The sequence below is a fragment of the Neophocaena asiaeorientalis genome, unplaced genomic scaffold, assembly GCF_003031525.2.
Source record: "Neophocaena asiaeorientalis asiaeorientalis breed wild unplaced genomic scaffold, Neophocaena_asiaeorientalis_V1.1 scaffold177, whole genome shotgun sequence".
Taxonomy (NCBI): domain Eukaryota; kingdom Metazoa; phylum Chordata; class Mammalia; order Artiodactyla; family Phocoenidae; genus Neophocaena; species Neophocaena asiaeorientalis.
Window position 1 is genome coordinate 14,555,157 of NW_020172779.1, and position 22,840 is coordinate 14,577,996.

Consider the following 22,840-nt stretch of genomic DNA (forward strand, 5'->3'; position numbering starts at 1 on the left):
ACATGTTAGAATTAACAGAGATAATATAGTTGTTTTGTAGAAGTTATAGATACTGTTAATTTCTCCTTTAATAGATCATGAGACAAACCTAATTCAAAGTCATACAGTTGGTTCCCATCATAAGATCTAAACATTCTTCAACTTCATTATTTTTGTTTTAGAGGATAGCTTTTTCCCAAGTACCCAGTGCCATTTTGGTGTTTAATAATAGACATTAATAGTTTAATTATTAATAATTTAATACTGGAGATATTACTATTTCCAGTTAGATTTAAATTATCATTGGTAATATAGTTAGTTGAAAGCATAAGTAACTTATTTTAAAAGGGGTCTTAATTAATTATCCAAACCCCCAGACTTACAAAGCTGCATAGGAAAGCAAATGTCATCACAAACTAGGAGTCCTCACTGGTGGACCAACCACTTAGATTATTGGCCCCATTAAGCAGAATTCTCCCAGCATCCCTGTATGCCCATGTATCCGATTCATGGCTTCTGTCAGCTCAGACATGAGGTTTTCTGTGCAGCTACTCAAGTCCTTCTGTGAATGCCTGTTGGATCAGGACGGGTTGGAAATTATTTCTGACACCTCACCATGAAAGAAGGAGGACGATAGAGGTCGATACATTTCACTCCTGCCTGAGGCGAGGACTAGGAGACGCTGGTGAATCCACATGGTGTCTTGGGTGTCTTTAAAGAAGAAATGGTTAATTTAGGAGAGCAGAATTTACCAAAAAAAAATTTTTTTTCCAAAAGGTTTTGGATATATATATATATATATATATATATAATGTTTTTAAAGTGGCTTCTATATTCCAGGCAATTTTTTATATTGATTTAGTACTCCTAACCCTGAGAGATGGGTAGGATTTTTCTGTTTCCTCACTAAGGCTCAGAGAGCATTATTGAACAGGTTGCCCCATGAGCCTGTGTGCACACCATGTAATATGCAGCTTGGCACTTTTTTTTGGGTCATAATTTTTCTTTCCAGCTATGCCCCAGTTCCATTTTCCCATAGTTCACTTACCTACTTGAGACTTCCTGTTTCTCCTCCTGCTATATCATACGTAGGGTTCTAAATTCCATATGCTGCAGGAGGAGAATGGTGAATTACCTTGTCCTTTATGTGTTAGAATTAAATTTAAAGGAAGAATTCATATTGCTTAGACCTGCCAGTTGCTTGAGGCTTTCTTGTGATATGCTTAGCCCCTTTTTCCTTTGGACAAGACGAGGTTGGGAAGCAGTTGAAAACTGAGGAGTTTGTTGGAAGGGATCAGAAGCTAGGATGAGGAGGAATTAAAGGAATGCTTTAAGAAAACAATGTAAGTTTATTTTCTTATTCAAACTATATGAAAATCTATAGTTAGTAAACTAGCAATACAATACTTTAATAGTATCTTGTTTAAGCTGTTTGGCCTTGTCAGCAGAATTTGATAGGGATATTATCAAGTTCTCCATAGCTTTATATTTGATGTCAACACGTTAGCTAAGTTACAGTGTATTAGAACCTTCTGTTAATTAATTACAAGTAAAGTGAACTAGGCGCTTCCTGCACAGTAGGTAAAAGGATCTAAGCAGGAAGATCAGCTAGAAAATCGTCTCCTACAACATGAAGGACTATGTTCAGGTACCTGCAGCTGAACTCGAAAAGCCTTATGAACTGACTTCAGCAAGGGAGTCACCCACATTTCTGTGCCTCAGTAGGTCCAATGATTTTATTTTACTTGTTCTTGTGGTGTTTATAAGTACAGCATTGTCTTATTTAAAATAGAGTTCTTTCTTTTGTGATTACTGTTACCACTCACTTTCACCTTGTATTACCTTCAGTATGTTACCATTTTATAGAAACCTGAGTAAATTGAAGCTTTCAAATCTAGTTTCATCTGTCTTCTCTATAGTTGGTAAGTTTTCATGCATAGTAAGTGGTCAAGAAGTTGTTTTTGTTTTGTTTCGTTTTGAACCTCCTGGAGAAGCTCACTGTGATTGTTCATTTCCCTCCATTGGCAGTGCATTCCTCATCTGTTAGCCAGACTCATTCCTGCAGTCATGTTCATGGGTAATGGTTTGTGGAGAGCTAAAATGTTTAAAGTAATTTAGAAATTGTCTGGTACTTGAATTCAGAGTGGCAGTTACCCTTTAAAGTCATCAGATCTGCTTGGAATCTCAGCTCCTCTCCTTACCGGCTGTATGATATGGGGCAAATGGGCCTCCCTTAGCCTCTGTTTCCTTGTTTATCACACAAGGCTGAAAATAGCACCTCAGAGAGCTGCGGTAGGAACAGATGAACGATGCCATAAAGTACTTAGTGTGGAGTGCTGCACACGTCACGTTCAGAAAACAGCAGTTACCCCACTGGTGCTCCTCTTGTTATTGAAGGCTTGCTGTGAACCACACGTAAAATTTGTTGGATTTTTAGATGATTAATTCTCAGCAAAGGTTTTCACGTTGTTGGCAATACTATCTCAAGGGCCCTCAAGCACCTCTGCTTACCCCGATTATAAGTACTTACAGCGTTACTAGTAATAACTACCATTTTATTGAATGCTTACTGTGTATTACACCCTTAATAAGAACTTTACATATAGTTTTATTTCATTTTCCCAATAAATATGAAGAAGGCGTTATTACACCCATTTAACTGGTAAGGAAATGTAGGTAAAATAAGAGAAGGTAACGTGCCTTCCTAGGTGGACAGTGAGAGACCTTGGGTTCACCACGGTCTGTGTGACCCCAGAGCCCCTGCCCTTTAACCCCATGCTAACCTGTGTCTTTTTACTCATCTGTCTCTTCCAGTACACCTAAGCTTCCTGAAAGTGGGAACTGGATATTATGTGTATTTCAAGTCCCCATTTTTTGGAAGCCTCTTTAAACTAAAAGCAGTGTATAATATCAGAAAGTGTCAGTGTGAGACATAATACCTTATTAAGAGTTCTTTCTTACCTATTGAAAATTATATAATTTACCATTCTGACAGGAAACTTGAAGCTTTGGGACTTGTTTTTCAGTTCCATTCTCTCTTTGCCATAATAGCAATTTGAATTTACTATATTTGGCCTTGTGTTAGTGATAGCAAAGTATTCATCCTAATCTTCTTATCAGGTTATAAACTGCTTTCATCATTGCAGTTTCTAGCTCAGTGCCCTATATAAGTTAATCACTTGATACATATTTGATTTTAATTTATTTCAGTGTATTAATATTCATCTGAAGTATTTTTATATTAGGTATAGTTGACACAGAGATATGACTTTTGCTTACTTGGCTTTTACCCTCGTTTTTCTTTCTAGTAATCTAGCCTGTGTTTTGCTTTTGGACTTTAAAAAGAGTTCAGGTATTTTGGTGTTAGTCTGAAAAAAATTCCCTAATGGACTCTTTGGAATATTTTCTTCTATTAAAGTAGAAAACATCCTGAACAATGTATAACATTTTACATTATCAGCATGTAGTGCCTATGTATATATTGCTGAATTATCCACTATTTTTTTTTAATAACAAGTTTATGAACTTCTCAAGGGCAGGGATCTTGTCTCTTATACTTTCCTGTATCTGTGGCATCTAGCCACAGATGGTGGCTAGGGACATAGCAGGTGCAGATGAAATATTTGGATGTTGATTGATTTGACCATTAATATCTCTGGATTTGTGGAAAGAGCATGAGGTTTCAGAGTTAGACATTGGATTCTCACCCAGCCATTGATGTTGAGTAAGTTACTTGGTCAGTTCTGCTACAGTTTCCACTCTTGTAAAGTAGTAGTGATAATAATACCTAGCAGATTTGCTGGAAATGTTAAATAATGTATGCACACTGCTTTATGGTAACCAAAGATGCTGTACATGTCTTAATTCTGTCTTGTTTTTATCAATATAATGGCTCCATTCTATGACAAATCTGGACTCAGTCTTACATGTTTTGGCCTGTTGGGCACTTAACTTGACGTTGTATATGACTGCATGCATGAGTCATGTATACTTCATGAGCAGAGTGAGGTCTGGAGAAGTTGTCTGTTGAATAACATTACTCAATAAGATAATAGAAGTCTGCTTAAGTCTGCGTTCTCTTAACTTCTAGCTTAAGTGTTCTCTCACACCATATTTTGGTTTCTAAATACATACAAGTGCACACTTACACACAGACACACATACCCCAGTTTCATAAATCATGGGAAGAATTTTATAACGGCTCAAGACCAACATTCCCGTGAAGTTATTAGTTTGTAGGACAAGAAAATGGATCCCTCCTACTTACATAGCTCTTTCCAGAGAGTTGATGTGCCTTACCCAAGGTCATGTAGCCATTTAAGTGAAACAATTGGAATGAACCCAGGTCTTCTAATCCAAATCCTTGACTCTTTCCAAGATGCCAACAACTGAAAATGTATAGAGCAGCCTTTGAGCATTTTTTGAAATTCCTGGACTTTCCCTTGATGTTGATTCTCCCTCACTCTTGTGGTTCCTTTGTATGATGCATCATATAGATACAGGTGTTAACTGTTTTCACCAGCTACACTAGGAGCGAACTGCCATTTTAAGACCATTGTAGCTGGAGCTGAGTGGATTGGGCTGGGCAGGAAAAGTGCAGGTGAGGGAGGTAGAGGTAGAGGTAGGGGTAGGGGCTGCAGAGAGTAGTAGGAAATGAGACCAGAAGGGAGGCAAGGTGGGGTACCAGTTGTGTATAGGCTTTATAGGATGAATGGGGCAGGTTTTACGTGGATGTGCATGCATGTGTGTACACACACACATGCCCCAAAACAGTTTGAACAGTTTGGTTTGAAACTTTGGAGTAATTAATTAGCATGTTCATTTTGACCTGGTGTCTTTGGGGAGGGGAGGAGAAATTTAACTTTTTCACTTCTTAAGTAATTGAATTTGCATGCCTTTTTCTATTTCTGGCTGTTTGTACTTTCCCCCTTTATTTTAAATAACCCATAAATGTTCAGAACTTGAATTTCTAGGTCAGTTTACCATACGATTAATCTCTGTATTTTGTGATTTTATTCTTTTTGAACAGGAGTGTGTTGCTGCTGTTCAGCTTTGCGTCCTCGCTACAAACGCCTGGTGGACAACATATTCCCCGAAGATCCAAAAGTAATTTGATCTACATCTACTGATCCTTCTCTTTGCTGACCCGTCCTTCCCCCCTGCTGACCTCCCTAAAGGTTTCCCTAATTGCATTTCTCTACTTTTACTCCCAAATCTCATCATGTACACTACTATTTTTATACTACTCTGTTTTTTTTAACCTGTAAATGATCCATGCTTGCTTGTCTGACTTTCAGATTCTTTTCTTAGATTAAAGCATAAATTCAGAATGATGGACGGATGATGTTCTTTAGTCTGTATAGTTCCTAAATTCAAGTAATACTCACTTACCAAAAATTTATGAACTAGTGTCAGATCATTTGTATGAAATGCCAAAAGAACACAACTGTGAATACAGACTTGGTCTTCTGCTCTCACCAAGCTCCTAGACAAGTAAATCGGCAATTACAATATTGTGTGAAACAATATGCTGTGATAGAGAAATAAGTACAGGGTACTGCTGGAGTAGGTAGGAATGATATCTAATCTGGGCTTGGGAGAAGAAAGGCCTGAAGGAAATGAAATCTAGGCGAAGATCCAAAGAATAAATAGGGTTGGTCACACAATTTTCAGAAGAGAATTGAGAAGTAAGGGGAGAATATTCCAGGCAGAGTTTGTTCTCTTTTTACTTAAGTGCTTTTTAATTTTTTATAAAAGTTACTTTATTGTGGAAGATGACTGGTTTCAAAGCAGTTGTCTTTGATTGATTTTGTTTGACACTGTCTTAAATTTTCCAAGACTCCTTTAGTCTAGTGTTAAATGGATAGGAACGAAAAAGTGTTACATGGGTTTGACTTCCAGAAGTTGCTTTATTTTAAAATGTAGCCAAGCCTAGAAACCTTTTGGTTATCTTGATATTAATTTATGAGATACACCTCATTGTTAATCAAATCTGATTTAAATATTCAGCTATTTTTAGGAGGCCTATCAATTAAATATTTTGGCTGCGAGATATCCTGGATAATTTATGGCATATAAATAACTCTAAGATATGGTACCTGCCTTTAAGAAGCTTTCCATCCATTTGACTGATATAAAGCGAAAGCATACTAAATATTAAATCACAATGCATAAATCAGTAAGAAAAATGTTAAGTAAAACAGGTGGTAAAGTTTCTGCCTTTATATCAGGGAGGTATCACATGGGTTGGCAATCTCTGTGAAGCATTCTCAGAAGAAATGTAATTTGCTGAACTCTGAAGGATGTACACCATCTGGAGAAGCAGAGATTAGTCTCTTTGTTGCCGGCAAGAGAAAAATCATGGTAAAGTAAGAGATACATTTGCAAACAAGAGCCTTCAAATGAAGGTGCCTATAGCCTAATTGAAGTGTAATGAGTGATAATTGTACACAGTTCCTGATTGGAAGTTTCAGAAGTATCATTTAATAGACTGAATATTCAGATCATTTCCTTAAGGAATCTGGAACATATGATTACTGAAGATAAGGTGGAGCGCAGATTAGGGAGGAATGTAAATGACAGACAAGGCACCTACTTTATCCCCTGTAACTTACAGGCAGTGAGGGAGCTTTGAATACTTTTGATCATGGGAGTGGTGGCAGGTAAATTAGAGAATGGTTACAGAAAGAATCTTTATTTTTGCCAAGTATTTAGGTAAGATTTACGTAAATAGCAATCTGTAAAATAAGGTTTAAGGAAAAGAAAAGATTTACATGAACCTTGCATACATATGGCAACCATAAACCCAATTGACTACATTTCTTATTTTCAATTTATTAAACGAACAAATCTTGTGGTATATCCAAAACACGTCCAACAGTAGATACCCAGAGTGCAGAGGTCTACATGTCATAGTCTGTGCCTTCAAAGAGTGCTCTAATGAGGGGAACAAATAACCAAACCTTTTCTTATAATGACTAAAATACATTCTATTCCTTACATACTATATGCAGTTAATTGAGCTATTTTTCTGTAAAGGAAGGTGTTAGAATAATCCATTGCTTGTGAAAGCATATTTAAATGCTTTTCCTAAATGGGGCATTTATTTAACTTTTTGAAAATTCTACATATCCAGAATGGTGATAAGCTCTTAAGAGGCTATATCCAGGAAGGTTCAGCATAAATATGGATTAATTACCAATCCAAAAAGGGGAAATGTGAAGCAGGCAACACTTAGAAATACAAAAAATAAGCATGAAAATATAAATATAACCTATTTCACTTGTTTTTTTAATTTTTATTTTTAGGATGGCCTCGTTAAAGCTGATATGGAGAAATTGACATTTTATGCTGTATCTGCTCCAGAGAAACTGGATCGAATTGGTTCTTACCTGGCAGAAAGGTTGAGCAGGGATGTTGTCAGACATCGTTCTGGGTAAGGAAACTAAATTTCTGCTAATATAGTATCTTTGGAAAATTCTTCCTAGGCTAAATCATCCTATAAATTATTTTGCCATCTAGTCAGGGAAAGATAACATATGGAGAATAAAACATTGTAATATCATATAAGGAAATGTGTAATACCGAATAGCTAATACTGTAGCTTTTATTACTTTCCTGGTGGTCAGGTTTAAGAATAAACTCATGTTACTTAACAGAGTTGTTTAAGTATCCATTAATTTTTAAGACTTCCCTAATGGAAATAGTAGAAATTGATTCCCTTAGTCTGTCAGCACAGTACTGTAATTTAAAAATCAGTCTCAAAATTGAAAACTATCGGAAATTCTGTTAACGAACTGATTTTTATCACAGCTCCAGTTTTACCTATCAGAGGAGCAATAAAAGAGAGCTATGTTAGGCTTAAGGTTCAGAATACGTAAGCATGCTGATTTGACCTGTGCTAGCTATGCATCCACCTATAAATAAAAGTCTACCATCTTAATCCATTCTCTGTGCTTGAACAGCAGTAACTTTGCAATTTGGTTTATAAATACTTTTCCATATTGTCATTTTATGATACTAGTTTCTTAGAGTATTCCTTTCTCCAAGTGCTATACTGGCTCTCTCTACTTCTGCATTGTTACCATTTAGAGCATTTGATACAAATGTGAGTCTTGATACAAGTAGTTTTTATAGTTGATTGTTCAAGCAAAGTTATCTGAAGTCTGAATTTTAATTTTTAGTACAAGCTTTAAAATCTGATGAATTATATGGTAAAATGTATGATACCTTTCCTTATAATATTGCTGATAGTGTTTTATATACTCATATTTACAAATACAAATAGATTGTGTTAGAAATTTAGGCACATTTCTTATAATTACTTTTGGGTTGGATGCAAAGAAATGTGGTTAAAAGCCTGGAAAATGGAGAATATTTGTGTTTGCAAAAAAATTCACATGAAGGTAATGTTAAAGAAGCTCTGGGAGAGTTTTTGGTGAGCAGGAGAAAATGGGATAGTACAGTATAGTTTCTGTATACTTTCCACATGAGGACTATTTTATAATCTCAAGATCATTTGTGTTGTGTGAAGATTAGGATCTCACTTAGAAGCTGCTAAATTTGCCTTTCTGTGTTCTGTGCATTTAAGTAAACTTATTTTAATTATCCCTATGAAAGTGATTAGGAGAATTAAGAGAGCTAGAGATGTGTTGACATTATTTTTCTCTTATATTTAGGTATGTTTTAATTGCTATGGAGGCATTGGACCAACTTCTTATGGCCTGCCATTCTCAAAGCATCAAGCCATTTGTAGAAAGCTTTCTTCATATGGTAGCAAAGCTGCTGGAATCAGGGGAACCAAAGCTTCAAGTTCTTGGAACAAATTCTGTGAGTAAAACTATTCTCTGATTTTAAGTTTAATTAGCATAACTTGGATTAACTCTTTTTAGAGTGTCTATCTGGTAGAAGCAGATGCTCTGGTCAGGGCATTTGGACAACCAGTACAATGGTAGATGATTAGAACATTTTGTCTCTAGCTTTTATTGTCGCTGCTTTTGAAATCTGGGATGTTAACCAATCATAAGGAACAACAGAAACTCAGTTGGCCATAAATGGAAGGCCTTTCTTTTCCCCCCAGGCCTTCTTACACTACTTCTGAACTATTTCTGCTAACATCATTCATTTTCTTTTATCTGGAACCATAGTTTGTTAAACATGTGTGGGGTTGGGGAAGGCATATCTAATAAAGAAAATAAAATACAGTGATAACCTTTTTCCTCTTGTCTTTAGTTTCATTGTATAACCTTCAGTCTTTCAGTTCCAACTTCATCTCTGAGGAAGCTTTCAGGCATTCAACCAATCTATATGTTCCCATCCAGATTTTTATCAACAAATAACAGAGTCATATACTACCTGCTATTGTTTATAGATAACTGTTTTGTGGTTAGGAAGTGTAGGGGGTGACTGACAGCATGGATTCTAGGGTTTGACTGCCTTTCTTTGAATTATGCCTGTGACACTTCCTAGCTGTGTATCTTGGGCAAGTTATTTAACCTCTCCTTGCCTTAGTTTTTCATCTGTGAAATGAGGATAATAATAGGACCGATCTTGGTACTCCTGTTGTGTGATATGAGTTAATACAAATAAAGTTCTTAGAGCAGTGTTTGGCACTGTTAGTTATTGTTGGTAGTAATATAATGTTTTTCTTTTTTTGAAGCAAGAGTATGTAAATAAAATCCTCATTAAAAAGCCCTTAATATGATTTTGTCCATTTGTTTCAGAGGGAAAATATTGGCTATTTCCAAGTGCAGTTAGGTGGTGTGACAGGCTCCATTTCTGGTAACATAGCTACTTATGCTTCTCCTATTTCCTTTACATTTAGGTGAGGAAAGTTTAGGGGAAATTCTTAAAAAATTTTTATTGAAGTATAGTTGATTTACAATGTTGTGTTAATTTCTGCTGTACAGCAAAGGACTGAGTTATAGATACATATATATATATATATATACATATATATATATGTTCTTTTTCATATTCTTTTCCGTTACGGTTTATCACAGGATATTGAATATAGTTCCCTGTGCTATACAGTAGGACCTTGTTGTTTATCCATCCTATATATTAGGGGAAGTGTTTTAATGGTTGTGGGGGAAGGAGTTTCAGTGTAAATCTCCAGACGTTTCTTTACTTCAAGCCAGCAATGCCATTAGAATTCCTTTAATGACTCATTTGGGAAAAAGACAGAATTCTCCAGTTGCCTACTTTGACTTGAATGAATTGTATTAAATGAAATGCTGTATTATCTTGACCAACATTATTTATTTAGTATTCCCTGGAAGCCTGATTTTAATTTCTTAGTGGTGCTAAGCTGTCAAACATGACTGGTACTGATTTAGTCCCTCTGTATTTATTAGTGGTCTTTGTACATTTTATTTTAATTTGTTGACATTTGCCACTTTGTGCTGATGCTGACTCAGTGTAACAGTACGGGATTTATTCAGGTTCTCCTTTGTTTTAGAAATTGTGCTAGGTACTTTGTATTTTTACCCTTTTTTAAAATTGTGAGCTATTTCAAATATAGAAAAGTATAGAGAATAATATAGCATACCCGCATAAACACAGATTCAGGCAAGAAAATTGTTAAGTAGTTAATATATCAATAAATGATAATACATAATTATTGTTATAAATAATAATACATAATAGCAATAAATGTTAACACTCTGCAACATTGGTTCATGTTTTTTAAAAGAAATAATATAGTGTATGTTAGATACTTCATATACATTATATCATTTGATTCTCACAAAAACCCTTCAAGCTTAGAAGTATTATTCCCATTTTACAGATGAGGAATTGAAGCTAAATAACATGTCCAAAGACATAGTGAAATAATAGTGTTGTATAACAGGGATTCAGTGCTAGGCCTTTCCTACTCCAAAGCTTGTGTTATATAAATACACTGTCATTTTTGTGGATTAAAATCTAGGAAAAGCAGAGGTTACTTTCCTTTTTTTCTTCCTCTTGTATTCAATTGATCCATCTCACTTTTCTGAAGCCTACTGCTAATCTTAACCTTTTCTTTAACTATTGTTGACAGTTGTCCATAGGGCCCAGTCGTTTAAACCATTCACTACACTAAAGCAGTGATTCTCAACCAGGGACAGTTCTCCCCCCTCACTAACCCTCCCTGGACGTTTGGCAGTGTCTGGAGACGTTTTTGATTTTTCACACCTGGGGTTGGGGGAGTGCTAGTGCCTCCTAGGATGCTGGGCGTGCTGCTAAACATGCTATACGTAATGCACAGGACAGTCCCCACGACAAAGTTTATTGGGTCGAAAATTTAATAGTGCTTACTGTGAGAAACTACATCTAAGATCACAGTGCTGCTGCCTTTTGTTGTACCTTTTAAAACATATCTAGCTCTTCACTTAAATTTTTTTTTAATTGGAGCATAATTGCTCTGCAATGTTGTGTTAGTTTCTGCTGTACGACGAAGTGAATCAGCTATATGTATACATATATCCCCTCCCTCTTGGACCTCCCTCCCACTCCCACACCTATCTGGGTCATCACAGAGCACCGAGCTGAGAGGGGGAGAAAGTAGCAAGGCCTTGTGCTAACTTTTGTTTGGTTCTCATTTGAACTTCTCAACAGCCCTGTAAGTTAAATATTCCATTTCACGGGTCACATATTTTGTTAGTAAATCCAGGATCCAAATCCAGAGCCATCTAACAGAATCCATTCCTAATCTCTGCGCCATACTGTCTCATTTTTTCCCACTCCTACGTATGATAAGAAGTCTATAATGGTAATACCTTTCTTTTTATTGATTTTTCTTAGCACAGGGTATATAGGTTTAGAATTTGTTAGAGAGCTCCCAGAGTTACAGGAATTAGAAGAGCTTTTCCATAAAATTGGGAAGGAAGATAATATTTTATGCACTTCCCTGGAACATAGCCGCACATGTTTTATCCTGTTCTTTATGCCAAAGGGTGATAGGAGACGCTTCTGTAAATGATCACTCAGATTGTACTTGAGTATTTGTGACTTTCAATAAGTGAAAAGAGAATAAAGTTTCTCCTAAAAAATTTCTAGAACAATTTAACATTTTAATGGCCAAATTTAAAAATTTCTGATTAATTTTTTTCTAATTTAGTATGTGATTTTTGGTAGCAAGTTTGGAAAATGCAAGAAAATATGAAAGAGTAAACAAGTTAAAGATACCTGTAATTTCAGTATCCAGAAGTAGTCCTTTACTATTTTAATTTCTTTTTAAAATATATTTTAGAAAATGGGGAACATATTGTATATACACTTGTATGTGTTTTTATCATTCACATTTTTTGAGCATTTCCTGGTGTCATTCAAAGTTTCTTTTTATGAAAAATACAAATATTTGGCTTAATATTTTCTGAAACTCTTCATATGGTCAGTGTGTAGTTATGGGAATCTTGAAAATTGGAATCAAACCCCTGAACTGTAATGCCAGTTTCACCATTTACTCACAGTGTCATTTTGGGCAAGCAATTTAACTTCTGAATTTCAGTGTTCCTGTCTGTAAAGTGGGGATGATGACACATTCTTTACAGGATTGTAGGAATGATTAAATAAGAACTCACGTGAAAACACCTAGTACAGAATATGGTACAGAGTAGGTAATGAATGTCAGTTTCATCTCTACCAGGTGTGGTATTTGTGGTCTTTTTCTAGATAATTGTGAATCATATGAAATTATAATTTAAAACAGATGACTTGGCTCTGGCTGAATTAATTTAAAATACTTTTAGTATCATAATTTTATTTTTTCAAATTTATTCTATGCTTACTTTAGTTTTGTTTCCAGGACAGCTTTAGGCTATTTTAGAAGTAATAAATTACTGAATAAATGAGAAAGCAAGTAAGAAAAAAAGAGTACATATTAAGGAATCATATGGCTAGGTCTGTGACTCATGTAGGATATTTAAAATTTCCTAAACATATGGATATCTCTCTTTTTTTAATCTTTAGAAAAGAGGTAGAATAAATTTTACCATCTCAGTATTTTTTCTTCTATATTGAGTTGGTTTTCTTCAGTTTAGGGCCCTTTTTTCTTGTCCCGTCTCATTTGTATAAATATTATTCATTCATGTGTTATGTAACAACTGTCAAGATTTCCTACCCGAGATTTAAGAAATAAAATTCCCTGAAGGTTTGGGACTGACTGAGGTTGTCATGGAAACACCGTCAGCATCCAGGAAATGCAGAAGGGCTTTAGAATGAGAGCTCTTGAGAGGGTGGGCTCACTCAAAAGAGACTGCATCACAAAGTTATATTTGATGTTTATAATGCTATATTCTTGATTAGGTAAAGTTCATTATCAAAAACTTCCTTTCATATATATGTGGCATTTATGATATTTCATATTTCGTTTGCTTTTTACTTAGATATTTCTTGTCGATGTAACAAATAATGAATGAAAGTAAATGTGTTTGTTCCACACTGTCAAAAAGGTGATAATACATCTTATTGTTATTTTTTTAGTTTGTCAAATTTGCAAATATTGAAGAAGACACACCGTCCTATCATAGACGTTATGATTTTTTTGTATCTCGCTTCAGTGCCATGTGTCACTCCTGTGATAGTGATCCAGAAACACGAACAGAGTATGTATTGTTTTATGGTTTATAGTCTTGGAGTTATTTATTGATGAATATTGTATTTATATATTACATAATGATCACCAAAGGAGATGGGAAAATATATGCTTTATTCCTGAAGTACAACTTTTCATTGCTGTTAGAAGAACTGACTAAAGCAGCAAAATTGAGAGTGGTTTCCTAACTCAGTCAGAATAAAATGCAGAGTCTTTACTGTAACCCAGAATGCCCTTTAATGCTCACCATACCCCAGTGTTAGATCCTGTCATTTCTTCTTCCTTTCACTCTGATCTAGTACATGGGTCTCCTCGCTTGCTTGAATACATGAGGCACACTTCTCCCCAGGGCCTTTGGACTGAGCGGTCTTTCGGCCTTACCTCACTTTGTTCAGATTTCTGCTCTTATCATGAGAATCCTCCCTCAGCCACCTTTTATTTATTAATATCAACCCTCCCAGTTAAGCTTTATCTTCTCATATCTTGTCTGTTGTCTCTCCTCTATGGAAGATGAACTCCAGGAGGGCAAGGGTTTTGTTTTGAGGACTGCTGTATCACTAGTACTTTGAATATTGCTGAGCACATTACCGGCTCTCAATAAGCACTTTTTGAATGAATACATACATAAATTGAACGAATGAATGACTGTATGTTATGGGATCATTGTTTGACTGAGGTTGTCATGACAACTGATTTGGGCATTTGTAAACATTTCTTCTAGATACATCCTAGTAATAATCTAGAATCAAATACTTATCTGCAAACACAATCGATAGATTGACATGTATATGAAAGTTAAAAATTAAATTCAAAATGACCCTGGTAAATGTAGTTTGAGCTTTACCATAATACACCTAAAAAGAAAGAAACTAACCCAAATTCAGGGTGTTGTCATGAACAGTCGATTGTCAAGATTGAGCATGTTTTGTGATTTTTACTTTTCTTTTAAAATAAAGGAATATACAGAAATGTAACTAGTTAGCTTTAAGCATGCAAGCTACAGTGTTGCTTTACACAAACAAAAACAAGTGTAAAAGTTACTTAACTTGGAGACAGAAAGCTGAGCGGTAATTTAATAGTTTTCAGATATAAGAATTATTTCTGTCTGAGATGCTGTTAGTATAATTTTTCCTTGGTATACTATAGACCATTTAGGATCCTGATGTTATTCCTTTATTACGGGTGTAAAGCCTTACAGAAAAATAGAGATAACTATAACTATCTTATAATAATAAATTACCTGTTTCTCCCAATCACTGCTAAAGTCTCTTTTTCTCCCTAAAGGATATTCAAAAAATGTTTTATAAAACTGTTCCCTGTTCTCAGAAGCTGGTATTAACTTGTTAATGGGGCAAAAAGGTATAAAAATTAGCTAAATAAAATGCCACGTTTTGTTCAAAGTTGTAACAATTTTGTTTTCTTTTAAAATACAGAAAATAATCCAGAAGATAGGGTTTTTTTTGTTTTGTTTAGTTTGTTCACGTAGGCATTTCCCAATTTTTGGTTGAGGTGGTGAATTTCACATATAAACCAATGTAGGTGAAAAGTGTTTATGATATTATAGTACCTATGAAAGGATGCATTTTAAAAATTCAAAACTTTTACATAGGTATCTGATTTTTAGGTTTTAGCGCCCCCTAGTGAAAAATCTTGTCTTTCGAACATGTATTTTCGTAACATTTTTCAGCTTACAAAAAAGAAACTTGAAATTTTCTGTACACAAATGAAAGGTGGTACTTTGTCTTAATTCTTTATTATATAATATTTGATATTCCAAAACAACACTTCATTTGAATCACTGTGAAACAAATGAGTAAACTAAAATGCTTTAAGATACTTAGAGGGCTTGATTTTTTTTTTGGCTTCGTTTTTAGTAAAAGCCCTTTTGGTTTTCTTCAGGACTATTTATATTCCTTCTTAGGTTCTAACTTAGATAGTTATTATAAATCTCTCTATTTTTAGCAAAACACTGTCAAATAAAACTTAGGGGGCATGGCCAGTAGGAAATAGGACTGATAACTGTTAAGATTTTCTTAAAATATTTGACTTGCAAATACTACCTTTGTAGTAATGTTAGCCTTGCCCACTTGTGATAGCTGCAGAAGAGATTTTCAGGACTTTCTTTTTGTTGTAGAGAGCAGCATGAATAAGACACAGCTTTGTAAAAGGCAAGATTTGTCTCCTAGTTCACTTTCTCACCTGTTCAGCGTCATGTTACCACCGTATCCCATGTTCCACCTGCTACTACTGAATGTCTGCATTACTTCCCGATGGGTTTCTAAGCAGTATCACCCCCTTCCCCACATCTTCCATTCTCTAACCCTATTCGCAGCTTTTGGAAACAGTGCTGGGTAAGCTGAGTAAACTTCTAATGGTGACTATTTCAGGTAGTAACAATAAAGGAGGGTAAATAACAATCAAATTTGGCCAGAATGAAGGTGTTTCGGGGCAGAGGGGCTACCGTGTTAGCTCTTCTCGCGAGATTGTTCTTCCCCAGATTTTATATACTGTTTTCTAGTTACCTTTCTTCTCATCCTTGAACTGATAGATTTTATTTTTAAAGAAGAGTGAGGAAGAGCTTGAGGACGTTGAGGGCTGTGAATTGGGAAGGGAGGATAAGGCAGCATTCTCTCACAGTATGGATAAATATGGATAAATTTCAAGTCCCATATGCACACAGTAATGTATAGACATGAGGACACATGGATGTATATGTGTATATGTATACGGCTCAGGTTATCGGCACTGCATTTTGATAGTTCTCCTTTGTCATACCTTTTAAGGAGCCAGCCTCGTCTTCCATCTAGGTGGACTAAGGGAGGTGAGAGGTTCTCAGGGAGAAGCAGTGCATGAAAAGTCTGCAGACGCATTAAGGGTGTTCAGGAACAGTGAAATCCTGCTCTCACTCAGCTGCTGAGACTTCTCGTCAGGAAATGGGAGAGAATCTGGTCCGCGTTGGTTTGAATTATTATCATGCACTCAGGAAAACCTAGTTTTTTTTCATTTTTTAAAAAATTTTACTGAAGTACAGTTGATTTACAATGTTGTGTTAATTTCTACTGTACAGCCAAGTGATTCAGTTATACATATACATACATTCTTTTTCATATTCCTTTCCATCATGGTTTATCACAGGATATTGAATAAAGTTCCCTGTGCTGTACAGTAGCACATTGTTTATCCATTCTATATATAATAGTTTGCATCTGCTAATCCCAAACTCCCCATCCATCCTTCCCCACCCAGCTTGGCAACCACAAGTCTGTTCTCTGTATCTGTGAGTCTGTTTCTGTTTCGTAGATAAGCTCATTTGTGTCGTATTTTAGATTCCACATATAAGTGACATCATATGGTATTTGTCTTTCTCTTTCTGACTTAGTTCACTTAGTATGATAATCTCTAGGTCCGTCCATGTTGATGCACATGCTATTATTTTATTCTTTTTTATGGCTGAGTTGAGTATTCCATGGTATGTATATACCACATCTTCTTTATCCATTCATCTGTCAAAGGACATTTAGGCTGTTTCCATGTCTTGGCTATTGTAAATAGTGCTGCATTGAACATTAGGGTGCATTATTTTTTCAAATTACAGTCTTCTCCAGACACATGCCCAGAAGTGGGATTGCTGGATTATATGGCAGCTCTATTTTTAGTTTTTTGAGGAGCTCCTATACTGTTTTCCATAGTGGCTGTACCAATTTACATTCCCACCAACAGTGTGGGATTTTTCTCCATTGCCTCTCCACCATTCGTTATTTGTAGACTTTTTGATGATGCCCATTCTAACTGGTGTGAGGTGATACCTCATTGTACTTGTAATTTGCGTTTCTCTAATAATTAGTGATGTTGAGCATCTTTTCATGTGCCTGTTGGCCATCTGTATGGTCTTCTTTGGAGAAATGTCTGTTTAGGTCTTCTGCCCGTTTTTTGATTGGGTTTTTTTTTCATTATTGAGTTGTATGAGCTGTTCGAATATTTTGGAAATTAAGCCCTTGTTGGTTGCATCATTTGCAGATATTTTCTCCTAGTCCGTAGGTTGTCTTTTTGTTTTGTTTATGGTTTCCTTTGCTGTGCAAAAGCTTATAAATTTGATTAGGTCCCATTTGTTTATTTTTGGTTTTGTTTCTATTGCCTTGGGAGACTGACCTAAGAAAACATTGGTACGATTTATGTCAGAGAATGTAGGAGAACCTAATTCCTTTGATTAAATTATTTTTTATTGAAAACTGATACAGACAAAATATGTCTATAAAAGTCTTTTTTAACTTTAAATGTTGATTGTAAAAAGATGGTATTAAAAGTAAGCCTTAGGCTTCCCTGGTGGCACAGTGATTAAGAGTCCGCCTGCCAATGCAGGGGACACAGGTTTGAGTCCTGGTCCGGGAAGATCCCACATGCTGCGGAGCAAGTAAGCCACAAGTGTGGAGCCTGCACTCTAGAGCCCGCAAGCCACAAGTACTGAGCCCACACACCTAGGGCATGTGCTCCACAGTAAGAGAAGCCACCGCAATGAGAAGCCCGTGCACCGCAATGAAGAGTAGCCCCCGCTCACCACAACTAGAGAAAGCCCGCATATAGCAATGAAGACCCAACGCAGCCAAAAATAAATAAATAAATAAATTTATTTATTAAAAAAAAAAAAGTAAGCCTCTTTTGGAACTGCCATATCTCTGTCCATCTTAGATTTTTGAGATTTTTATTTCTTAGACTTATTGTATGTTATTTTTATTGTCTTGAGATAACTATTTGACATCCATTCTCTTAGTTAAGTAAGCAGACTTGTTTAAATAGCTTTTTTTCATGACTCATTTTTTTTTTCTTCTTTTTTATAGAATCCGAATTGCTGGAATCAGAGGTATTCAAGGTGTGGTTCGCAAAACAGTTAATGATGAACTTCGTGCTACCATTTGGGAACCCCAGCATATGGATAAAATTGTTCCATCCCTGCTGTTTAACATGCAAAAGATAGAAGAGGTTGACAGGTATTGAATAAAGATGTTAGGGCTGGGGCTGTGTTACTTTAATATGTGTGTATGTGTGCACGCTTGCTAGAGTAAGAAGGTTTGTCTTTAGTATTATGTATATAGTAGTCCCGTGAACTTGAGCAAGTTTGAATATGTATCCTTTCTGAAAAAATATCAGCTTCAGTCATCAAATTAGACTGAGCAGACAGATTTTGACCCAGACACTTAAGCTTTTATTTCTTTTAGAATAAATTTTCACTTTACTTTCTGCTTATTATTGGGCATCCACATTGCTATTTGAATCAATACTACTTAGAGCTGCCAAGTGTAAGAAATAGAGATTATAAACTGAACTTCTGTTATTCTTTAGAGATCCAGCATGCTTTTTCGTAGGGAGTTAGTACTAATCTAAATAATAATAATAATAATAGCAGCTACTATTCAATGTATATATATTTTTCAACAGAAATACTAGGCTATTTATATCTTATTTATTCTTCTAAGATATTTTGGCATGGAATATTGTTTTGGGGTGTATGCTGATTTCTTCCCCCCCCCCACCCCAGTAACCTGTTGAACTTAGAATTCTGTACTTTATTCTCTTTTTTCAAATGCCATAAGCATGCTTTCCTCCCAAATTTGTTGCCTTACACAGAGGTACTATGCAGCCAAGTTTTAGAACCAGTATTCTCCAGTTTGGCTTATTATGCTGATCTCCCTGATTCTTGCAATTTAAAGAGGGAAATCCAAATCAAATTTAAAAGATACTTAATTCTGTAGCTCTAAAATTTTAACTTAATTTGTAATTTTGATGATTATGTGTGCAATATCAAAGTAAAAGTGGTCTAGAAGTGAAAAGGTGAAACCGGTTAACTCTGCAAGCGCTTATATGTTTATCAAAATTGATGGCAATTACAGCAAGTATTTATGCTAGATTCCTTAGATGTGATTGTCTCCGGCTTTGGAAACCTAAAATGTGAAACGATATATTTTAACACCTTGGGTATTTTTCCTGTTCTTGGCAATGTAGCTGAGGTTAGTTTTTCTGTCTAAAATATTTATTCTTCTAAAGGTACCTGGCTAGTTGAGAATTGACTCCCCATAATTATGGCTCTTGAGGTACAGGATTAGCATAAATAGGATACAGGAATGCTGATACCATTGGTTGCCAAATTTTAAGAAGTTGTGTTTTCTCATGGTTTTATCCCAATGCTACAGATCCATGCTTTTTTGAAATTATTATTGCACATGAATACATTAATCTAAAATAAGGTTTAAAATATGAACAAATAGTGTCTATTGAAGACATCTACTTATACAAATGTTCTAATTAGCTTTTAAATTTTTATTTTTTATTCAGACCGTGCCATAGTTTTTTACTTGATTTTATTTTTGCTCACTTACAGTTAAACTGGGTGATCTTTGGGCACCTTGTTCTTACTAGGATTTTGCTATAAATGTAGCAAAGTTGTAGGAAGTTAACAAAATAGCAACTACTGAGTATTTTGCCTTTAGAAAAGATATTCTATTAGTTAGAAACAAGTTATACAAGTGAATTTAGCTCTCCAGTTTTGAAAGATTATGTGATTAGCTTCAAGGTGTTGAGTTCATGAAGTAGAATTAAGCTCTAAAGTTATTTTGGGATAACAAGAAAATATCATTCTAATATTTCCGCGAAGTAAAAATCTGTTCTGTTTAACTGTCAGAACTAGTGTCAGAATTCTCGCATTCATTTGTTTGTCTTTATTTTTCAGTCGCATAGGCCCTCCTCCTTCTCCTTCAGCAGCTGACAAAGAAGAGAACCCCGCCATGCTGGCTGAAAACTGCTTCAGAGAACTGCTGGGCCGAGCGACTTTTGGGAACATGAATAATGCTGTGAGACCAGTGTTTGCGTAAGTAGTTGATGTTTCCCTGGTTACTTGTGACTGTGCTACATTCCTTCTGTTTTAATTTACTTGCAGAGGACAAATACTCTTACCTGTGTGAGTGAGTTATTAATAGAGCCGGTGCAGCAATGTGGGAAGGGTACAGGATTGAGTCAGACAACATCCCTTTGAGCACTTGTTCAACCACTTTGCTAGATTTTCCCCCTGAAATAGGAAATACAGTCATGTGCATCATTTCACTAGAGTTTTTATTCACACCTTGAAATGTATATATCCAGTAAAATATTAAAACAAACGAATGTCCAAGGATGATGTATCTTATTTTATTAACTTCTGGTCAGTTCCTCATATTCCCTGGCTTCTGTTTCTTGGCTTTCTTTTTGCCATGGCTGGACTGCCTTAGGTCGCATTCTCTTCTCTGACTAAATTTTATCTTATACCGAGTGACTGAGCAGAGCAGGAATATTAAATATCTCGTTGGTACTTATATGCTGCCTTCCAAGCAGAATACATTTGTGAGCCTTGAGTTTCTCCACATAGACGTTATCTCTCAAGCCTTGTAAACCCTCTGAGTTCTAACTCAGTTGTCAGATGATAGATTTATATAACATTCTGTGTAATTTCTGGACATTTTTGCTAGTCTTTCTTTTGTTAATCATTTGCCTTGTCCTTTACCCTTCCTGACTATAATAATGTCTTTATAGCATATATAAAGTAGTCAAAATGTAACATCCAGAATTCTTTATTTAGGGCAGATATTTGGGTTCAAAGTTGAGCTTTAGTTACAAGAATCTATAAACCGCAAAATTAAGCATCAGAGAAATATTATAGTGTTTTCAAAAGGATTCCCCCAACCCCACCCCACCCCCGACTGCTACCACCACCAAAAAGTTGAGATTTACCATTTAAAGACTCTGTGGGCTTATGAAAATGCTACTAAGAACTAATCAAATTATGTCAAATATAACTAAAGGCAGATTTATTTTTTCCAGACATGCTGATTTAATATCAGAATTCCAGCTTTTATCTTGTTAACCGAGAGGTAATCTATAAGGCCTTAAAAATCTAGAGAGCTAGTCTAAAAGAAAGAAACTACCGAATTAACTATAATTGATTACTTGAGTAACTTGGAAGTGGGCCATATTCTTTTCTATGTAGAACTTAGTGGACTTACCTCCTGATCATGTGTTAATTAATTAAATGTTAATTAAATAGTTAATTATATATTAGCTATTTAGTTAATTAGCTGATTAAATATTAAATGCCCTCTGCAAGTAAGGTACCAGGTATTTTGGGGGAATATATACATGAATAAAACTGTCCTAGTCCTTAAAAACTTGATTGATAATTGGCATTCCTAGTGGCTTTTTACCTTGTGTGTTCTGTGAATTTTAACTTTGAGCTCATATTCATTGTACCTTTATTTGTGAGAATTCTTTGAGGCTTGGATTAATGGTGTGTACTCCATAAGAGGCTTTATTTTGCTTCTGCTGAAGGCATGGATGCAGTGTTATCCAGGCACCACTTTGAACTACGTTCTTATCTTCAGTTTTTTTGAGCCACATAGATACTTGTGAACTCTGTCAACCAAGATGAGAGCCTGGGTGCTAGGTGTATGGTTGAATTCTTCAGAGAGACTTTCGTTTTTGTGATTCTTCTCAGAGCCAAGGCCAACACAGACACGCTTTTTGACAGTCTTCTACAACATAGAACATTCCCCCAGATTCACTGAAGGTGTCGTCTTTTAAGGCTTGAATTGATGCATGTGTTTCTGATCTGATAGCCACCTTTCCTGGGTGGACCCTAAACTTTGTCTCCAGTCTCCTGTGTATACAACCCTTTAAACCACTAGCTATCAGCTACCAGAGATCTGAAGATGTGCCTAAGATAACTGCTGGCTTCAGTGTATACTTACCTCTCCAGATTCTCACCTTCTTGTGGAGTCTGGACTGAGGGACTTTTCTTTCTTGCCAGCTCATGTTGGTATTGAAAAATCATATATATATATGTATATGTATGTATATGTGTGTGTATGTGTGTGTATGTATATATATATATATTCTAGTCTTTTATCGTTACTGTTTTATGAAAGGATTTGGCAGTTGTTCTGGAAATGGGAACATTGACTTTCTTTTAGATAATATTATTTTGTTGGTAGGCTTTGCATATTGTTGAGGGTTCTAGAGGAGAAAGTGTAATAAAAATAAGGAATTCTTAAAGTAATGTTCTTACTGTTAATTTACAGGCATTTAGATCATCACAGACTATGGGATCCCAATGAATTTGCAGTTCACTGCTTTAAAGTTATAATGTATTCCATTCAGGTAAGGATTGGTTAACTGTTATATTTATATATAAGTAATTTTAGTTCTGTGTCGATAAGCATGTCCTCAGACAGAGATAGAGAACAATGTAGGAGATAAGACGTGTTC

At 35.5% G+C, this 22,840-nt stretch overlaps 1 protein-coding gene across 7 annotated transcripts in view; it reads left to right on the forward strand.

Annotated features, from left to right (window-relative positions):
* EFR3A (EFR3 homolog A) overlaps nt 1-22,840 on the forward strand; it is a 186,371-nt gene that overhangs the window by 26,840 nt on the left and 136,691 nt on the right. For 5 of the 7 annotated variants that reach the window (XR_003002748.1, XR_003002749.1, XM_024741301.1 and 2 more), the window contains exons 2-8: nt 5,009-5,085; nt 7,287-7,414; nt 8,658-8,808; nt 13,444-13,565; nt 18,391-18,540; nt 20,277-20,414; nt 22,654-22,732. Coding sequence is in view for 5 of the 7 variants with exons in the window: in XM_024741301.1 (XP_024597069.1) it covers nt 5,009-5,085; nt 7,287-7,414; nt 8,658-8,808; nt 13,444-13,565; nt 18,391-18,540; nt 20,277-20,414; nt 22,654-22,732 (845 nt within the window). In the remaining 2 variants the exon portion in view is untranslated. Of the gene's footprint in view, nt 1-1,639; nt 1,701-5,008; nt 5,086-7,286; nt 7,415-8,657; nt 8,809-13,443; nt 13,566-18,390; nt 18,541-20,276; nt 20,415-22,653; nt 22,733-22,840 lie in introns of those variants that run through there. The other 2 variants (XM_024741303.1, XM_024741302.1) reach the window with 2 other exon arrangements.